The sequence below is a fragment of the Pollachius pollachius genome, assembly GCF_949987615.1.
Source record: "Pollachius pollachius genome assembly, chromosome: 1".
Classification (NCBI taxonomy): Eukaryota; Metazoa; Chordata; class Actinopteri; order Gadiformes; family Gadidae; genus Pollachius; species Pollachius pollachius.
The window spans coordinates 41,762,247-41,777,305 of record NC_136934.1 but is presented as its reverse complement, the minus strand read 5'-3'; the positions used below and the strand labels follow the sequence as shown (position 1 = coordinate 41,777,305).

The window sequence follows — 15,059 nt, the reverse complement described above, 5'->3', positions numbered from 1 at the left end:
TGTAATCAAAGAAAGCAAAATAAGCGTTCTTCTTACCTTCAAGTATTCCATAGAGTAAAATAATGCATAAATTGTTTGGTTTAATTGACAGAGGAAGAGATGTTATGGGAAAATAGTGAAGTCATTATTAAATCATTTCAACCTAGTGTGTGTTTGTGTGTGTGTGTTCTCCCAGTATCTCCCCTGTTCAGTGTCCATCCCTGTTCAGAATGGAAGGAGCAGTGAGCAGCACACCGCACAGTCGTTAGCAGTCTCTACGACACCAAGAAATTCTGCACATGATGAAAAGAAAAAAAAAGATTGCAATGTCATGCCTAATTTCTCTCTTGTAATCTTGCCTATTTCCTGCCAACTCACTACATCAATCAATGAACAGCATGCCTCTGACCAAACCCCTAGCTCAAGCCTCCACCAACGTTGTACCGTACACTATCTGCTTGAACTTTAGACATCCACTTTAGATGGCTTTCTGAGACTAGGTAAATCCAAATAGCTGGTCTTGATTGAAATGTTCAATCAAAGTGCAGTCCAACAATAGTGCAAACCACAAAAGGAGAAGAAGGGGCATGAGACATAACATTTGGCCTTGACCCATGTCTGGCTGGAATGCATCAAGAAGCCAACCAAGAACCCACCAAAGAACAACTGAAACATTTACAATGTGGTTCAATTGTAGACTTTTATTGACTGCTAAAAACTACTCTTGGTAAGTTGAAAAGCTGTTGAAAGGAACATATTCAAATATTACTCCTGATATGAGCCCAAAGCAAGAGGAAACAAGGAATAAATACACAAAGGAAGGAAGGAGGAAAGGAAGGAAGTAAGGTTTAAAGAAAGAAAGGAATGCACGAAAAAAAGAAGAGAGGGACGAACCACAGAACGCAGGACTTGTGCCAAAAGCATTTTTTTATTGAGTATAGAATCCATCCAAAGGACATGATGAAATCCTCCCTCTCTCTCTCCCTCCCTTCTCCCTCCGCCTATACCACCACCATCCTGTTTCCCTATCGGTTTCTCCATCCCTGCCACCGACAAGCCCCCACAGCGCAAGTTGCATCGGCATGGGTCAAACGATTGTACTGTCTATCTGGAGAAGACAAGATAAGTGTGTCCGCCAAGCGCTGCCTACACTCACAGGGGACGCCCCTCGACAACAAGCGCTCCGCGTATCTGATGAGCGTCTTCACCGTATCTGATCCATGCACTCTGCCACAGCTGTCCTTTGAAGCAGGATGAGGGGCTGCTCCTGCTGTGCTCCGGGCCCAGCGCTGGGTCTCCTGTTACGCAACCATTATCTCCTTAAGGCACCAGAGGGCCCCGGGTCTCACGTGTCGCCTGGGGCACCAGATTCCTCAGCATGTATGTCTTCAGGCAAACATGCATGGGACCCGTACTCCTCAGAAACCGCCGGCTATTGCACAATGGAAGGCAGCCATCCTGCGGTGGAAGGGTGCACTTATGAGCGGAATGATAGGATCGCACGGCCCTTGTCCGTGCCTTAAGTGTGTTTGGTCTCTGCAATCAGCCCACTTTGTTAAGCCCCTTCACCTTATTGCAGAGGGAGGCAACACCAACGCTGTGGTCACCAGCTTAGGTCGTAAGAACGTTTAGGATTGACTGAATACTTTTTGAAACAGGCAGGCATTTCATTTCTCGGCATCAGGACAGTTTCAATCTTTCCAAGAATCCTTTTACAGATGTTTGCTTTGTGTGATTTGGCTGCAAACAAATAGCTACAAATAAAATTGACTGGGTCTAATTAGTGTACTTGATTGCTTGCAGAACATACAACACTATGATTGATTATTGATTGGCTTGAGCAAACAACACTCACTGTGATTGACAGAATCCCAGGAGAAGGTTACGGGAATTACAGCTGTGTCTTGGCAGGGCTGGAGACAGTTTAGACTCGAGCCTTTTGAAGCATGTTGTAAATTTCCACCCCCCTCTTTCTCCATCTCTCTGTGCACCATCATATGCCTCTCTCCTCCTTAAACTGTGACCTCTCTACATCAGCACAGACACAGGCTGAGACAAAAGCGTGCAAGTAGGAACAGCAATAGGATTATGGAAATGCTTGTCATGCTGTACATGTAGACAGTATTATATTGGTGGCTTGTATTGCTCATCCTCTCCCACTCACCCAGTAGATACCTGCATACAGTCACAGAACAGATCTATCTTCAAGCCCACGCTCTATTATGCTTTGGGCCAGAAGCTGAACACGGATTTAGACCACAAACCATAAGACTGAGGTCAGAAGGCACTTTCTATCTTTCTCGTGTTTTCCTTTTTGTTGGGTGCCTTGTCTCCCAAAGGCTTGCGTTGAGCAATAGCGTGCAAGTTATATAATAGGATTCAGTTGTTCATTCAAAATTTCAACAAGCTCGCCAGTATGAAAGGGCTCAGGGAAAATCTGTGGAGATATCAAGTAATATCCATCTCCATCATTGCAAGGAAAGAAAAAAACTGGAATGCCTTGAAGCCCTGGTGGCTCCAAACATTACAAAGTGTAGTGCTGCTGTGGAGGAAGTGGTAGGAGGGGGCTCTGCATGGGGCCGACTCTGGGCCGTCTGGAGACAGACGCCGGGGGGGGGGGGGGGGTGAGGATGAACTGCAGAAATATATGTTGTTTTTTCTTCTAAATCTCTGAGGATCCTTAAACCTCCCCATGAAGCACCTTTGGCCTCGGCTATCTCACCAAGTAGCATTTTAAGCTTCCTTTTGTATCAACAGGGATGGGGCTGAATGTGGCCCCGTGAACGCTGTGGCTCCAGGCTGGGCCCGACCAGACCTCTTTTGTTCCCCAGGCATGCTTGGACATGCATGCTACTGCTGCTTATCTATTTTCTTAGTCCCTTTCCTTTATTTTGATTCACACTCCTCCAGGTAACATAGATTTATGTGGGATTATAAACGGACAGGTTTTCATAAATGTCAACAAAACATCCATAGGTGCAGGACGCCCGGTATATTATGTTTTATTATGTTATTTTACTCTATATATTTAAAAACAACGTTCTGTTGTGTTATGTTGTTTCATATTGTAATATGTTGTAGTGTGATGTTTTATGTAACGTTAGGGTTTGCTATACTGTGTTATATTTGGTAGAATGTTTGGTTATGTTACGTTATGGTGTGTTGCGGTATGTTTAAGTCGCATGTGTTTTGTTATGATGATGTGTTGTGCTGTTTATGCTGGCTGATTTGATGAGCGGTTTCAACTGCCCATCGATGGTGACTGTGGGAGTGTGTGTGGATGAGGGCTGGTTTAAGCAGCCTCACCTGGCCCGAGTCTGATTGGACTCTGGGGCTGGGGGAGGCTGCACACCTGTTCCACATTGAGCAATCAGTGACCACAGGTTAAACCAGCCATCACTACACACACACACACACACACACACACACACTCAGAGAGATGTCCTGCATGTCAACATGGAGCACCAGCCCATGAATCCTTATCTACAAACTTTACAATAAACTGGATCACAACACCAACACCCTGTCTCTGGAGGAGCCTAATAGAAATCCACTAGGTGGAGTGTGTCAGCCACCTTGCTACATTGACAAAGCTGCATTTCTTCATTAACTTGTATGATATACAAAGGCCTATCCGTGTAGCTCAATGTGAGTGTCTCTGGACAAATACAATGACCAACCCATAAAAGTGGTGTGTAAGCGTCTGAAGCTCCGCCCCCAAGGGACCGCTTGGAAGCCATTCAGTCAACACACTGGTCACTTCTCTTCTGACTATTGAGAAATTGAGTGTAGAACGACCCGCTTCAGCTGCCCAGAACAATAACAAAGAACAAAACAGTTTGTTGGATGTTTCAGAACAGTTGGTTCAAGCGAGTCAGTCTTGTGTTTGGCTGAGCTGAGACACGGGCCTCATCCTTAAAAACAACATTCTGTCAAACTGTTTAAGCAGAGGATATGTGTGTTCACTACCAATTGCGGTTAAAAAAAGATATTCTGTGAATGTCGGGTGCGTCGCTGAAGCAATCGGCGGTATTGGTATGCCAGACAAGTTGGCGAAGTGAAACCATTCCTGTGTGTGGTGAATAAACAATAACATTATTAGCAACATCAGGGGATGACTTTTGCTTTTGTTTAACCCCACAAAGTTTCAATTTACTTTGTCCGACTGAAGACAAATTTGAGTGTTCCACTGACCGCAACCACACATGCAATGCTGGGAAAAGTGGGAAGTGTTAAAGTCTTCCTTCTCCCGGCTTCTGTCATTATCTTCTGAGGAGACGCACCTGAAACTGACAACAAACAATCCTCATGGAACGCTGTTGTTGTTTTGGTTCAGATGAGTTATGGAATAGATGTTCAAACTGTTCAAGTTGTGTCCAATGTAAAACACGTGGACCACAAGGCCAGTCCTTTTTTTTGTACTTTTGTTTGTTTGTTAGACAAAGTGAGCGGGTTGCATCAGTTCTCACAAAGTCTGTCAAGGCTTTCAAGAATTACATGGGCAGAAGAGTAACAAGAACCATTTGGACAAGTTGGGAAGGAAATCCCACATTCGTTTCGAGTGGGACTGCAGCCAAACATAATGAAAGGAAAACATCTTATGCAGACGTTAGATATTGTAGGTATGTAACATCAGCCCACATGCACCCACAGACCCAATGTTAAGTAACGGCGGAACATTGTACAATCCTTTGTGTAAGTTCTATCAGTTTCATTTCTTGACATTGTTTTGTGCAGCCTCGGCCTCACGCCAGGGTAGACTCCCCAAGTGCTGTTGTGAAACAGTTATTTTGCAACAATTAACCAATGACAGATAGCTGTTCTTGATACAGACCCGACGCCAGAACACCTCCGCACTCTGTTTACCCCTCTCTCGCCTCTTGGCCTCACACATGCAACACATGCTTTTTATGATCACAAATGTGAGCGCACGAATTAGTTACTTGCACTTATATTTTGGTTGTAAAAGAGCATCAGCAAAAAACGTACTGTATGTGTATAAGTTCATAGTAACAAACAAAGGCACACAACTATGCATGCGTTCACATGATTCACACACACACACACACACAGACACACACACACACACACAGACACACACACACACACACAGACACACACACAGACACATAAACAGACACATTAACACACACCATAGTTAACACCCGCGAGTGGCCTTTAAATGTGTATTCCAGTGTAAGACGTCACTTTTAGACATGATTGCAATGCAATATTCCTGTTTAAAGTCCGCAACTCCTGCCCATGCCACATCTCACCCCCAGTAACTGATCGCGCACCTTGACTTCATTAGAACTGACACACACTCATAATCACAAATACATGCACTATTGCACTTGCCCGCACACACACACACACACGTTGTCATGATCCGCCCCTGGTTTTCTCATTCACCTGCCTGCCACCCTGATCACTCCCAATTAACCCAACCACCTTCACCTGTGTTTCCCCTATATCAGTCCTTTCCTTCCAAACGTTCCCTGCCAGATTGTCTCTTGTGTTTCACAGTGCTTTCCCGCGATTCGAATCCTGACCTACCACCTATCCTGCCTGCTCTCTGATCCCCGCCTGTCTGACTATCCTGCCTGCTCCTGATCCCCGCCTGTCTTTTTATTCTGCCGGTTCCTGATCCCCGCCTGTCTGACTATCCTGCCTGCTCCTGATCCCCGCCTGTCTGACTATTCTGCCTGCCGATCCTGAATCCGAATAAATGATTGACACTGTTCCACGCTCTTCGCCAGTCTGTGCACTTTGGTTCAGCCAAACGCTCACGTTACACAAGTATATGATACAAATATACTAAATAAATAAATAATAACCACAGTTTTCCACGCATTTCTTTGGAAAAAGGTTAGTCATCAATCCATTCCACAATCCCCTCTATTGTTATCACTATTCCTCATGGTGAACAGCACGCACAACATGCACGTACACATTGACACACGCGTTGGTCATCCCCACTCCCCCTGTCAAACGTCCGAGAGCCAGATGGGAATCAAGCTAAAGAAACATTTCAAAATACAGCGGGTTTCATCTGACCTGCTGTTGTTTAAGCGTCACCCCTCTCCCTGTTGCTTTTCCTTGTAAAGGAGCTGCATTAAAACTCCTGGTGATTCATTTCCCTCTCCCTCCCAGCTGTGTCCCCCCCCCCCCCCCCCCCCCCCCCCCCCCCCCCCCCCCCCCCCCCCCCCCCCCCCCCCCCCCCCGCTGACGGACCCGCTCACCTCTGCTCCCTCTCCTGCCATGGGACTCGATTGTTCCTGGCTGGTGGGTGGATGGTGTCATTGTCCCTGCTGCTGCTGCTGCGGTTGAGGACGGACATCCTCTTTGGCTCACAGTTCTAGGGATATGCAATGCAAGTGAGAAGTAATTAAGATGAAGGCAAGGCTATTACTGCTGTGTGGCAACGTGTCTCCAGGCGAATTGGGAGGCGGGACGGCAGGGTGTTGTGTGTTTGGGGAATGCAGATGGTCAAGAGCCAGACATCGCCCGGTCTACATCTGTGTCGGTCAGCATCGTCTGGCCTTTTTCTCTAGACCTTGAGCGTTTGTGGCTCGACCCACCCGGACCACCTCACTCTCCGGGGTCTCTGTGTTTGCCCTATCTGCCCTTCACCCCCTTCTGTGTTTAACTAATGGCGATGAGAGACATCTGTACAGCAGGTGAGTGTGGGGAGGATGAGTGGAAGCAGATCGGCAGTTCATGCCGTAACCCAGCCAGCTCAGGGGACAGCGTGAAAATAATGAGGCAGCATCAAAGACCATGACCTTTTTATGATTCAATTGTAAAGAGCAATAAAAAAGCTCCAGAGAAGCTCTCCCCCCTTGGGCTGTGTTCACTGTAAACGTTGAGCGTCTGTCCGTCTCTCTCTCTCTCTCTCTCTCTCTCTCTCTCTCTCACGTTATCTGTGGGGAAAGCCGAATGGGGCCTCCACTGATTTGATTCAGACCTCCTAGTCTCCACTGTGGTCGCCGCTGGCTCTGTCTCATGGCTGTATTGTTTCACAGCTCAACTTCTACGTGTGGTCGTACAGCCGTTAAGATACATTTCCGAGGAAGGATCTAGTTGACCGTCTTTATGTGTGTGTGTGCTTGAGTGTATGTTTTGTTTGTCGATTTGTAGGGGACGTACAAAAGGGTTCCCAGTACCTCATGATCTGGAAGCAGATCTTAGCAAAGCTTGGGTATTTTCTCTTCTTATTAACCTTGGTTTAGGGGCCCAGGTGTCTATGTAAAAAACTGTACATTTTCCCAATGTAACAGTCCCAATTATCACAGTGAGACAGTGGCTCATATGACATCACAGCAATAAATTAACTATTTACTAAGGTCCAAATATTAATAAAGAGAGGGTTGGTTGCCATGAAAGCTTTGTGTAGCTCTTGGCTTGGTTTATTTCTCCGAACAACAGTTGCGTGAAAACCCCACCCCAGCGAGAGCAGCTGTGAAATGGCGTCACATCGGCCAATGTGTTGGGGTTTCAAAGGGTTTGTCATTAATTGCTAGAAAGTGCTTTAATGATTTTCAAAATTGTATAGTTAACATACTTGGATGCATCACTATTATACCAGTGATATGGACAAAGCATAAGAAGATGGTGTACATAAATCGCTACAGAGATAAGGAAGAGGAGGATCACAATAGTACAGATTGTTGGTAGGCTCATAGATTGTCTTTAGATTTTCAGTTGCTCTACCGTCACACAGCAAATAAGGTTACTGTTAAAAACACACGCACTATCATCAGGACCTCTTCCCAACGCTACTGGATGACTCAACATGCTTCCAAAGGGAGACCATTGGGAGTGGTTACCGCCTCTAAGGACTGGTTTTCCGTCAACGTTTGGGTGGGTGTGGAACAAGTCGTCCGAAAATCATGCACGTTTTAGGGGCCGCAACGACAAATTGCGCAAATCTGTCGCAAATGACAAAGAAAAGCAAAGAACACGAGAAGAGAGCAGACAGCAGAGAGCAATCTGCTTGCCAAGTAGGCTACAGCTGGATCACGTTAGGGCCCCTGTGTCCGCTCACCTGCATCCCAACACGCTGCAGCGGATCCTGCTATCAGTCACTCGCATCCATAACACTAAATGGAGGCTAATTTTGTTGGTATTTCCTTTGTCAACGAGGCTTTAGGCGTTACACGCTGAGTTGACGGTGTCCGGGGGCCCCGTTTTTCACACATGCTTGCCAAGGATGTGGGGCGGGAGCAATGTGCGAGGCGATGTCATGACAACCCATGCTTGATTATGTCCATAAGTTTCACAAAACAAATAATTCAATTTCAGTGTTTAGCGTTTCCTTGTTTTTGCTGAGTTGCTGCAACCCATAAGTGAGAGTGAGGATCAAGCAGCCACAGATGGTGGGAGGGTGCGGTATGGTGGGGTGGGGGGGAAGGAGGAGGCATGCTGTTTTCAATACCTGCCGGCTTTGAACCTTATCTCCCACAACATTACTCTCTTAGATCAATCGATAGTGAGATAGGTAGGCCTACTTTATTCATCCCTTGGGGGAAATTCAACCTCTTCCTCACACACGCACGCACCACATTGCACATTGGCACGGCACACTATCCTGTCATTTTATGTCTAGACAAAATGATCTACGTTACCCATGCTCTCTTTAATGCAGTGTGAGTCAGTCATCTAGAATGATAAATATCTTAATAAGTCCTGAAAAGACAAAAGACACAAGCCATTGCAAAGGTGATGGGATGGGAAGGATTTCAGTGTCTCGCCATGGGGTAGGCTACTTGTAAATTTCCGAGTTTCTCGGTTCCCAGGAAAGAGACATTCCTGCTCCTGCCACTCCCCCTAGTGCACTTTAAAGGATATTACACACTGGATAACGCTCCAACAGTGACGCATAGTGGAAGAGCCATTCACTTTTTTTGTTTGTAGTTTTCTTTTTTTTTTTTAGATTTGCACATGATGTGATGATGATGTGTCAAAGTATACGGCAAATCATTATAAGATTCGACATGTATGATCCCATATAGATTTACATAAAATTACAATTGTCTGATGAATGGATGGGGGGGGGGGGGGGGGGGGGGGGCACCACAGCTATCCCAAATAGTATGAATAATAACAATAAATTCATAGTCAATGATGACATGGCATACAGTGGAAACATACCAGTATAGAAACAGCAACTGGGGCAATGAAGAAATGAACAGCTGTTACACAAAAACACCAATACAAGAGATACAAGAAATTACGTATAAAAGGTGTACTTGCAGGGGAAATATTAAACAAATTGAAAGAATCTGTGAAAAGTGTGTAAAATGTCTGCCAAACATCTGTTTTTGTGATGCCAAGTCAAAATAATCATAAATGTGTAGACTGTACAGAAAAACATGGGGATGTCAGTGATGTCTATATCTGATGCCTGGGCATCAAACCTGTGAAGCAGGTTTAAACAGTATCATATTGATGTTTATAGATACTAGATGTGTCATCATGCCCTCGTCCCCCATCAGAGAAAGGCTGACACAAAAACCCATCTTTTGTTGTTTAGTTTTTTTAACCAAAACTAGTCGACGTTTCTACTTCCATGGAAAGTGGGAAGGCCTCCTACTACAGGTAACTAGGGCATGGGGGTAGGGGGGGGGGGGGGGGGCTTCTAGGCAACAGGGAAGTGTTTATTGAAGATGCTTACGGTGAGAAACAGAATCACTGTGCCAGAGGCACTCAGCTCATTCAACCAGGAGCGATAGCCAAGGAGAGAAACAACAGAGGAGGGAGAAAAAAGAAAAAAAAAGACAGTAAAACTGGATGTGACAGACAAGTGTAACACAAGACTGTAAAACCGGCACAGAGTAGAGCGGTAAATAGGATGAGCCGCACGGGCCTTCTTCTCAAGGGGCTGCTCCTCGTGCTGCCATTGCTGGTGAGGGGCCACAGCAGGAAGGCTGGGACCAGACCAGTGGGCGCCACACGACCGGGGGACTTCATCATCGGTGGGGTGTTTCCCATCCATCAGGACGTGCAGAGAGACAGCGCCTTCTTTCCACCCCAAATGCAGAAATGTGTCAGGTGAGATCACACTTCATGTATTATAGCTGAAAATTTGTGGAACCTGTCCCACAGGAATTTTATTGGCGGATCAATCCTCAATTCTCTTATGTTGTGTCTTTAGGCAACACTGAGCGATCCGTCGATGACACTGTTGACTCTGTTCACTCGACGATGCCTCATACACTTCCTTTCTTGTGGACTTCAAACAGCTTCGACAAGGGCGGCTTCACGACGGCCATCGCTATGATCAACGCTATCAACACTATGAACAGGTCGCCGGCCCTGAAGGAGGTCGGCGTCACCCTGGGATACCGCATCTACGACTCCTGCTCCGACGTGAGCATGGCCCTCAGGGTCACGGCCGACTTCACCGGTAAGGGGGATTGCAGCAGCAGCGAGGGAACCAACGCCACCTCTCCTCCCCCCCCGCCCGTCCTGGCCGTTGTTGGGGCGCAGCACTCAGAGATGTCCATCGCCATCGCCAGGCAGCTCACACTCAAGTCCATACCTCAGGTACGATTATGCAACGAAACAACACCGATTTGACAACCAAATTAACTGCTCATCAGTGGTTGTAAGGAAATCATCATCTCTTTTTATTTTATGCAGATCAGCTACGCATCGACTGCGGCCATCCTGAGTGACAAGGCCCGCTTCCCCTGCTTCATGAGGACCGTCCCCAACGACAAGTACCAGACGGCCGCCATGGTGCAGCTGCTGAGCGACAACAAGTGGAGCTGGGTGGGCATCCTCACCACTGACGGGGACTACGGCCGCTCCGTCAAGGACAGCTTCGTGTCCCAGGCCTCGGAGGTGGGCGTCTGCGTGTCCTTCAGAGAGACCTTCCCCGAGTCCCTGTCCAACCCGCAGCTCTTTCTCTCTGTCCGTGCCGCGGCCAGGGCCATCCTCAGCAGCCACAGGGTGAAGGTGATCGTGTCGTTCGTCAAGCCCATCCACATGATGCACCTGACCCAGGAGCTGCGGAGGCAGACGCTGCAGGACGGCCAGCCTTTGGAGACCATGAGGAGGATATGGCTGGCGAGCGACATCTGGGCCACCACCAGCTCTCTGAGCAAACACATGAAACTGGAGGAGGTGGGCCACGTGGTGGGCTTCACCTTCAAACGTGGAGACATGGTGTCCTTCAACCGCTACCTGAGCAAGCTGCTGAGCACTGGACACCCCAGCCCAGTGACCAACCCTTTCCTGGATGAGTTCTATGCAGAGCTGAACACCAGCCAAGGCGTCATGGACGCTATTACGTTAGCTCACGCTGAGAAGAGCCTCCAGGAGCACATCGACTATGATAAAGTATTTAGCGTTGAAATGGCCGTGGGTGCAATCACTCACGCTGTCGCCTCCATCTGTCGATTGAGGAACTGTAAAGAAAATGGCACAGTGCAACCATGGGAGGTAAGGGACAACTTTAGGTTTGGGTGTTTCAGACAGTTCACAACTATAATGGTTGAGCTGGCTTGACTGTGTTTAGTTAACAATAGCCATAGATGGCTCTTTAAAGAAGGCGGGGAAAAATATAAAAAGGTTTAGACATGTTGCACGTGTCCATTCATATTGTCTGTTTAACAAATTAGTTTATGGAAATAAGTATTATGAAATAAGGAAATAATTATTGCATATATTTATATTATTATTTACATTTCAGGTCCTAAAAGCTTTGCGAAACCAGTGGTTCCCGATCAGGGAAAAGAACTACAGCTTCGACAAAAAAGGAGACATCAACCTGGACTATGACATCACTCTGTGGAGGGCTGAAAAAGGAAGCATCTTCATCCACGACATTGTGGCTGAGTACAGCACTCTCAACCACAGCTTTGTTTACGTCAGCCACCTTGCTAGGAAACAGCTAACAGACCTAAGTGTAAGTAAGGTCACACACACACTCTAACACTTAAAAAATAAGGGTAATGTTTACTCAAAACATAATAGGTGCGTTGGTGTACATCGAGAGTAAAATTCATTTAGTGCTGACATGGGCATAACTATGTTAATCAGTTCTTTTTTCCTTGAAAGCCGAAGCCAAAGTCAATGTTCTCTACTCAAACAACAAATTCAAATTTTATTTTAGTTAGATTTTTTCCCCAAAAATAATGCATTTATATAAATAAATATACAAAGCTTGTTTAATTTTGCACTTCTCTTTTTCAGAGAATTGTGTCGAAATGCTCAGATACGTGCCAGCCTGGACAGTCCAAGAAAGTAGCATTGGGTCAACACACCTGTTGTTACGAGTGCATCAACTGCACAGAGAACTACTTTTCTAACGACACAGGTGAGAAACCTACCCACGCATTCACACCTACAGCACTCTGTCATGCTCCGAGCTTGTGTCATGAATCCGTCTCTGGTGCCCTCGTTCCCGACCCCTGCACGCCCTCGCTTTCAGATTCAGTGAAATGCGTGCGCTGCGGCAGCAACATGGAGTGGAGTCCGGAGGGTAGTTCGCGCTGCCTCCGCAAAACCCTCAACTTCTTCTCCTGGAGGGATGGCTTCGCTGTGGTGCTGCTGGTGCTGGCGGCCGTCGGCATCCTGCTGGTGCTGCTGATCGCCGCTCTGTTCCTGCACCAGCGCCACACCCCCGTGGTGAGGGCCGGCGGGGGGCCCCTGTGCCAGGTCATCCTCCTCTCCCTGGTGGGCAGCTTCACCAGCGCCACCATGTTCGTGGGACCGCCCAGCGTCCGGCTGTGCGAGGCCCGCCAGGTGCTGTTCGGCGTCAGCTTCACGCTGTGCGTCTCCTGCATCCTGGTGAAGTCCCTGAAGATCCTGCTGGCGTTCCAGGTCAACCCGCGGCTGCAGCGCGCCCTGCGCCAGCTCTACCGGCCCTACGTCATCGTCGCTGTCTGCGTGGCTCTGCAGGTGGGCGCGTGCACCTGCTGGCTGGTGCTGTGGAGCCCGTTCTACCACGTGGTCATGTACCCCACCACCATGCTGGCCGAGTGCCACGAGGGCTCTTACGTGCTCTTCGGGGTCATGCTGGGATACATCGCGGTGCTGGCGCTCGTCTGCTTCGCCTGTGCCTACAAAGGCCGCAAGCTGCCTCAGAAGTACAACGAAGCCAAGTTCATCACGTTCAGCATGCTGCTCTACCTCATCTCCTGGCTGATCTTCGTGCCCGTCTACGTCACCACCTCGGGGATCTACGTGCCGGCCGTGGAGATGGTGGTCATCCTGATCTCCAATTACGGCGTCCTCAGCTGCCACTTCTTCCCCAAGTGCTATGTGATTCTCTTCAAGAGGGACCAGAACACGGCCACGGCCTTCAAGAAGAACGTCTACGAGTACTCCAGGAGAAACCTGGACTCCGTGTCCGTCTCGGACACGACCCTGCCCGGGGAGAGGTTTGCGGGGCCGTACATCATAAGCGTCCCGTCTCTCTTCCGGAAGTCAACGGGAAGCAGCAGGGCTACGAAGGCCTCCATCAGCAGCAACAGCGTCAGCATCAACTCTGATGTCGCAGTGAGACAGCGTCACAGGAGACGGACGAGCATATGAAGGCATAGCAATAGCGACATTGTTGTACATAAATGTATATATCTTCAACTCAACCACAGACCTTTACATTTGGTCAGACCAACAGTCAGACCAAAGGATTGCCGGTCAGCATGATTAGGAAACATCTGCCTCACCTCATAATATTTTCCATTAAATATTACGGTCATGCAGGGGCGTAGGAATGAGTTTAACATTGGGGAGGACACATATCGGAAACCTGACAGATCCGTTAATGGTTTGAACAGAAATATGTCATAAATTAACTACACTGAAAAAATTCACAAATATATTTTATTCTACAAAAAGATACATTTATAAATGGCAGTAATGAACTCATAAATATCAAATTAATTCTTTAATTGCACGCTCAATCATCCAGTTTTTTAGAATAAGAAGCGGTGACAAGACGCTGTGTTGCGCTTTCAAAATAAAATAAAATATTTTTCTCCCCCGGGTATAATTTTTAGGTGGGACAAATGCGCCTGTCTCCAATATTGGAGGGGACTCGTCCCCTCCGTCCCCCCTGGTTCCTACGCCCTTGCGGTCATGTATCTTTAGTTGCTTTGTAATGCAGCTCTACATATACAAAATGCAATATCTATAGCTGCATTGCTTGGGATTGCAATGCATATTGAAAACTATTGATTATGACTGAATGAACAACAGCCATCTGATTGTGATGAACAGTGAAATCCATAGTATATTCCGTCAATTTCATTTTTTTTACTTTGATTCATAACTCAGGATAATTTGTAATGGGCAATTGTATATAAAATGTGAATAAGATGTGAATAAAGAAACCTTTAAAACACTGAGTCCAACTGTGTCCAGGTGAGGGAGTGCTGCGTCGCCCCAGGCACCACTGGTCTCCACTGGTTTCCTTTGAATCAGTGCCATTTCCATGAACTGGCCAAACTGGTTATGTGATGATGAAAACCAAAAAACAGTGAAAGAAAAAATTAGAGAAAGGAGAGAGAATATGAGGATGAGAGAGGATATGTTTGTGTCTGGGATAACATCGTATGTTGTTAATATCAATCATTACCGTCAGGAATGTATATATTAACATCATCGTTCTACTATTTTTACTCAACAGAAACCAAAGTTCCCAAGGAATGGAAATGGAAAGCATTAGAATTGAAACTCCCTTAGGAATAGAAACCAAGGGAGAAATATCAGGAGAAATAAGATATCATTTAAATGGGGAAACTTCCCCAGACCCTTTGTCACGAAGAAAGGGATTATAATGCACAGGTATAGGGAATTACTATCAATTTATCTTAATTCAAGGCAAAAAAAGAAATATTGCATACATACACACATATATCTATCTATATATATATAGATATATATATATATATATATATATACGTGCGTGCGTATGTGTGTAATAACAGGATGGTAATGGACACAGTCAGTTACACAATCCCACATTCTTCATTACCGCCTAGAGCCTTAGGAAATCCTCATATACAATGGCAGTCTATTCACTTAATGCTGACCGAGAGAGCAAACCGGTTTCAGTCAGACCCATG

The 15,059-nt window shown here is 46.7% G+C and overlaps 1 protein-coding gene across 1 annotated transcript; it reads left to right on the top strand.

The window, feature by feature from the left end:
* Positions 1-9,832: 9,832 nt before the first annotated feature.
* Positions 9,833-13,524, top strand: gprc6a (G protein-coupled receptor, class C, group 6, member A; the record flags this gene model as incomplete). The annotated part of the gene is made up of 6 exons (XM_079755139.1): positions 9,833-10,032; positions 10,224-10,527; positions 10,624-11,325; positions 11,702-11,893; positions 12,181-12,304; positions 12,419-13,524. 6 exons carry the CDS (start codon positions 9,833-9,835, stop codon positions 13,522-13,524), a joined length of 2,628 nt encoding a protein of 875 aa, XP_079611265.1.
* Between the last annotated feature and the right edge of the window lie 1,535 nt (positions 13,525-15,059).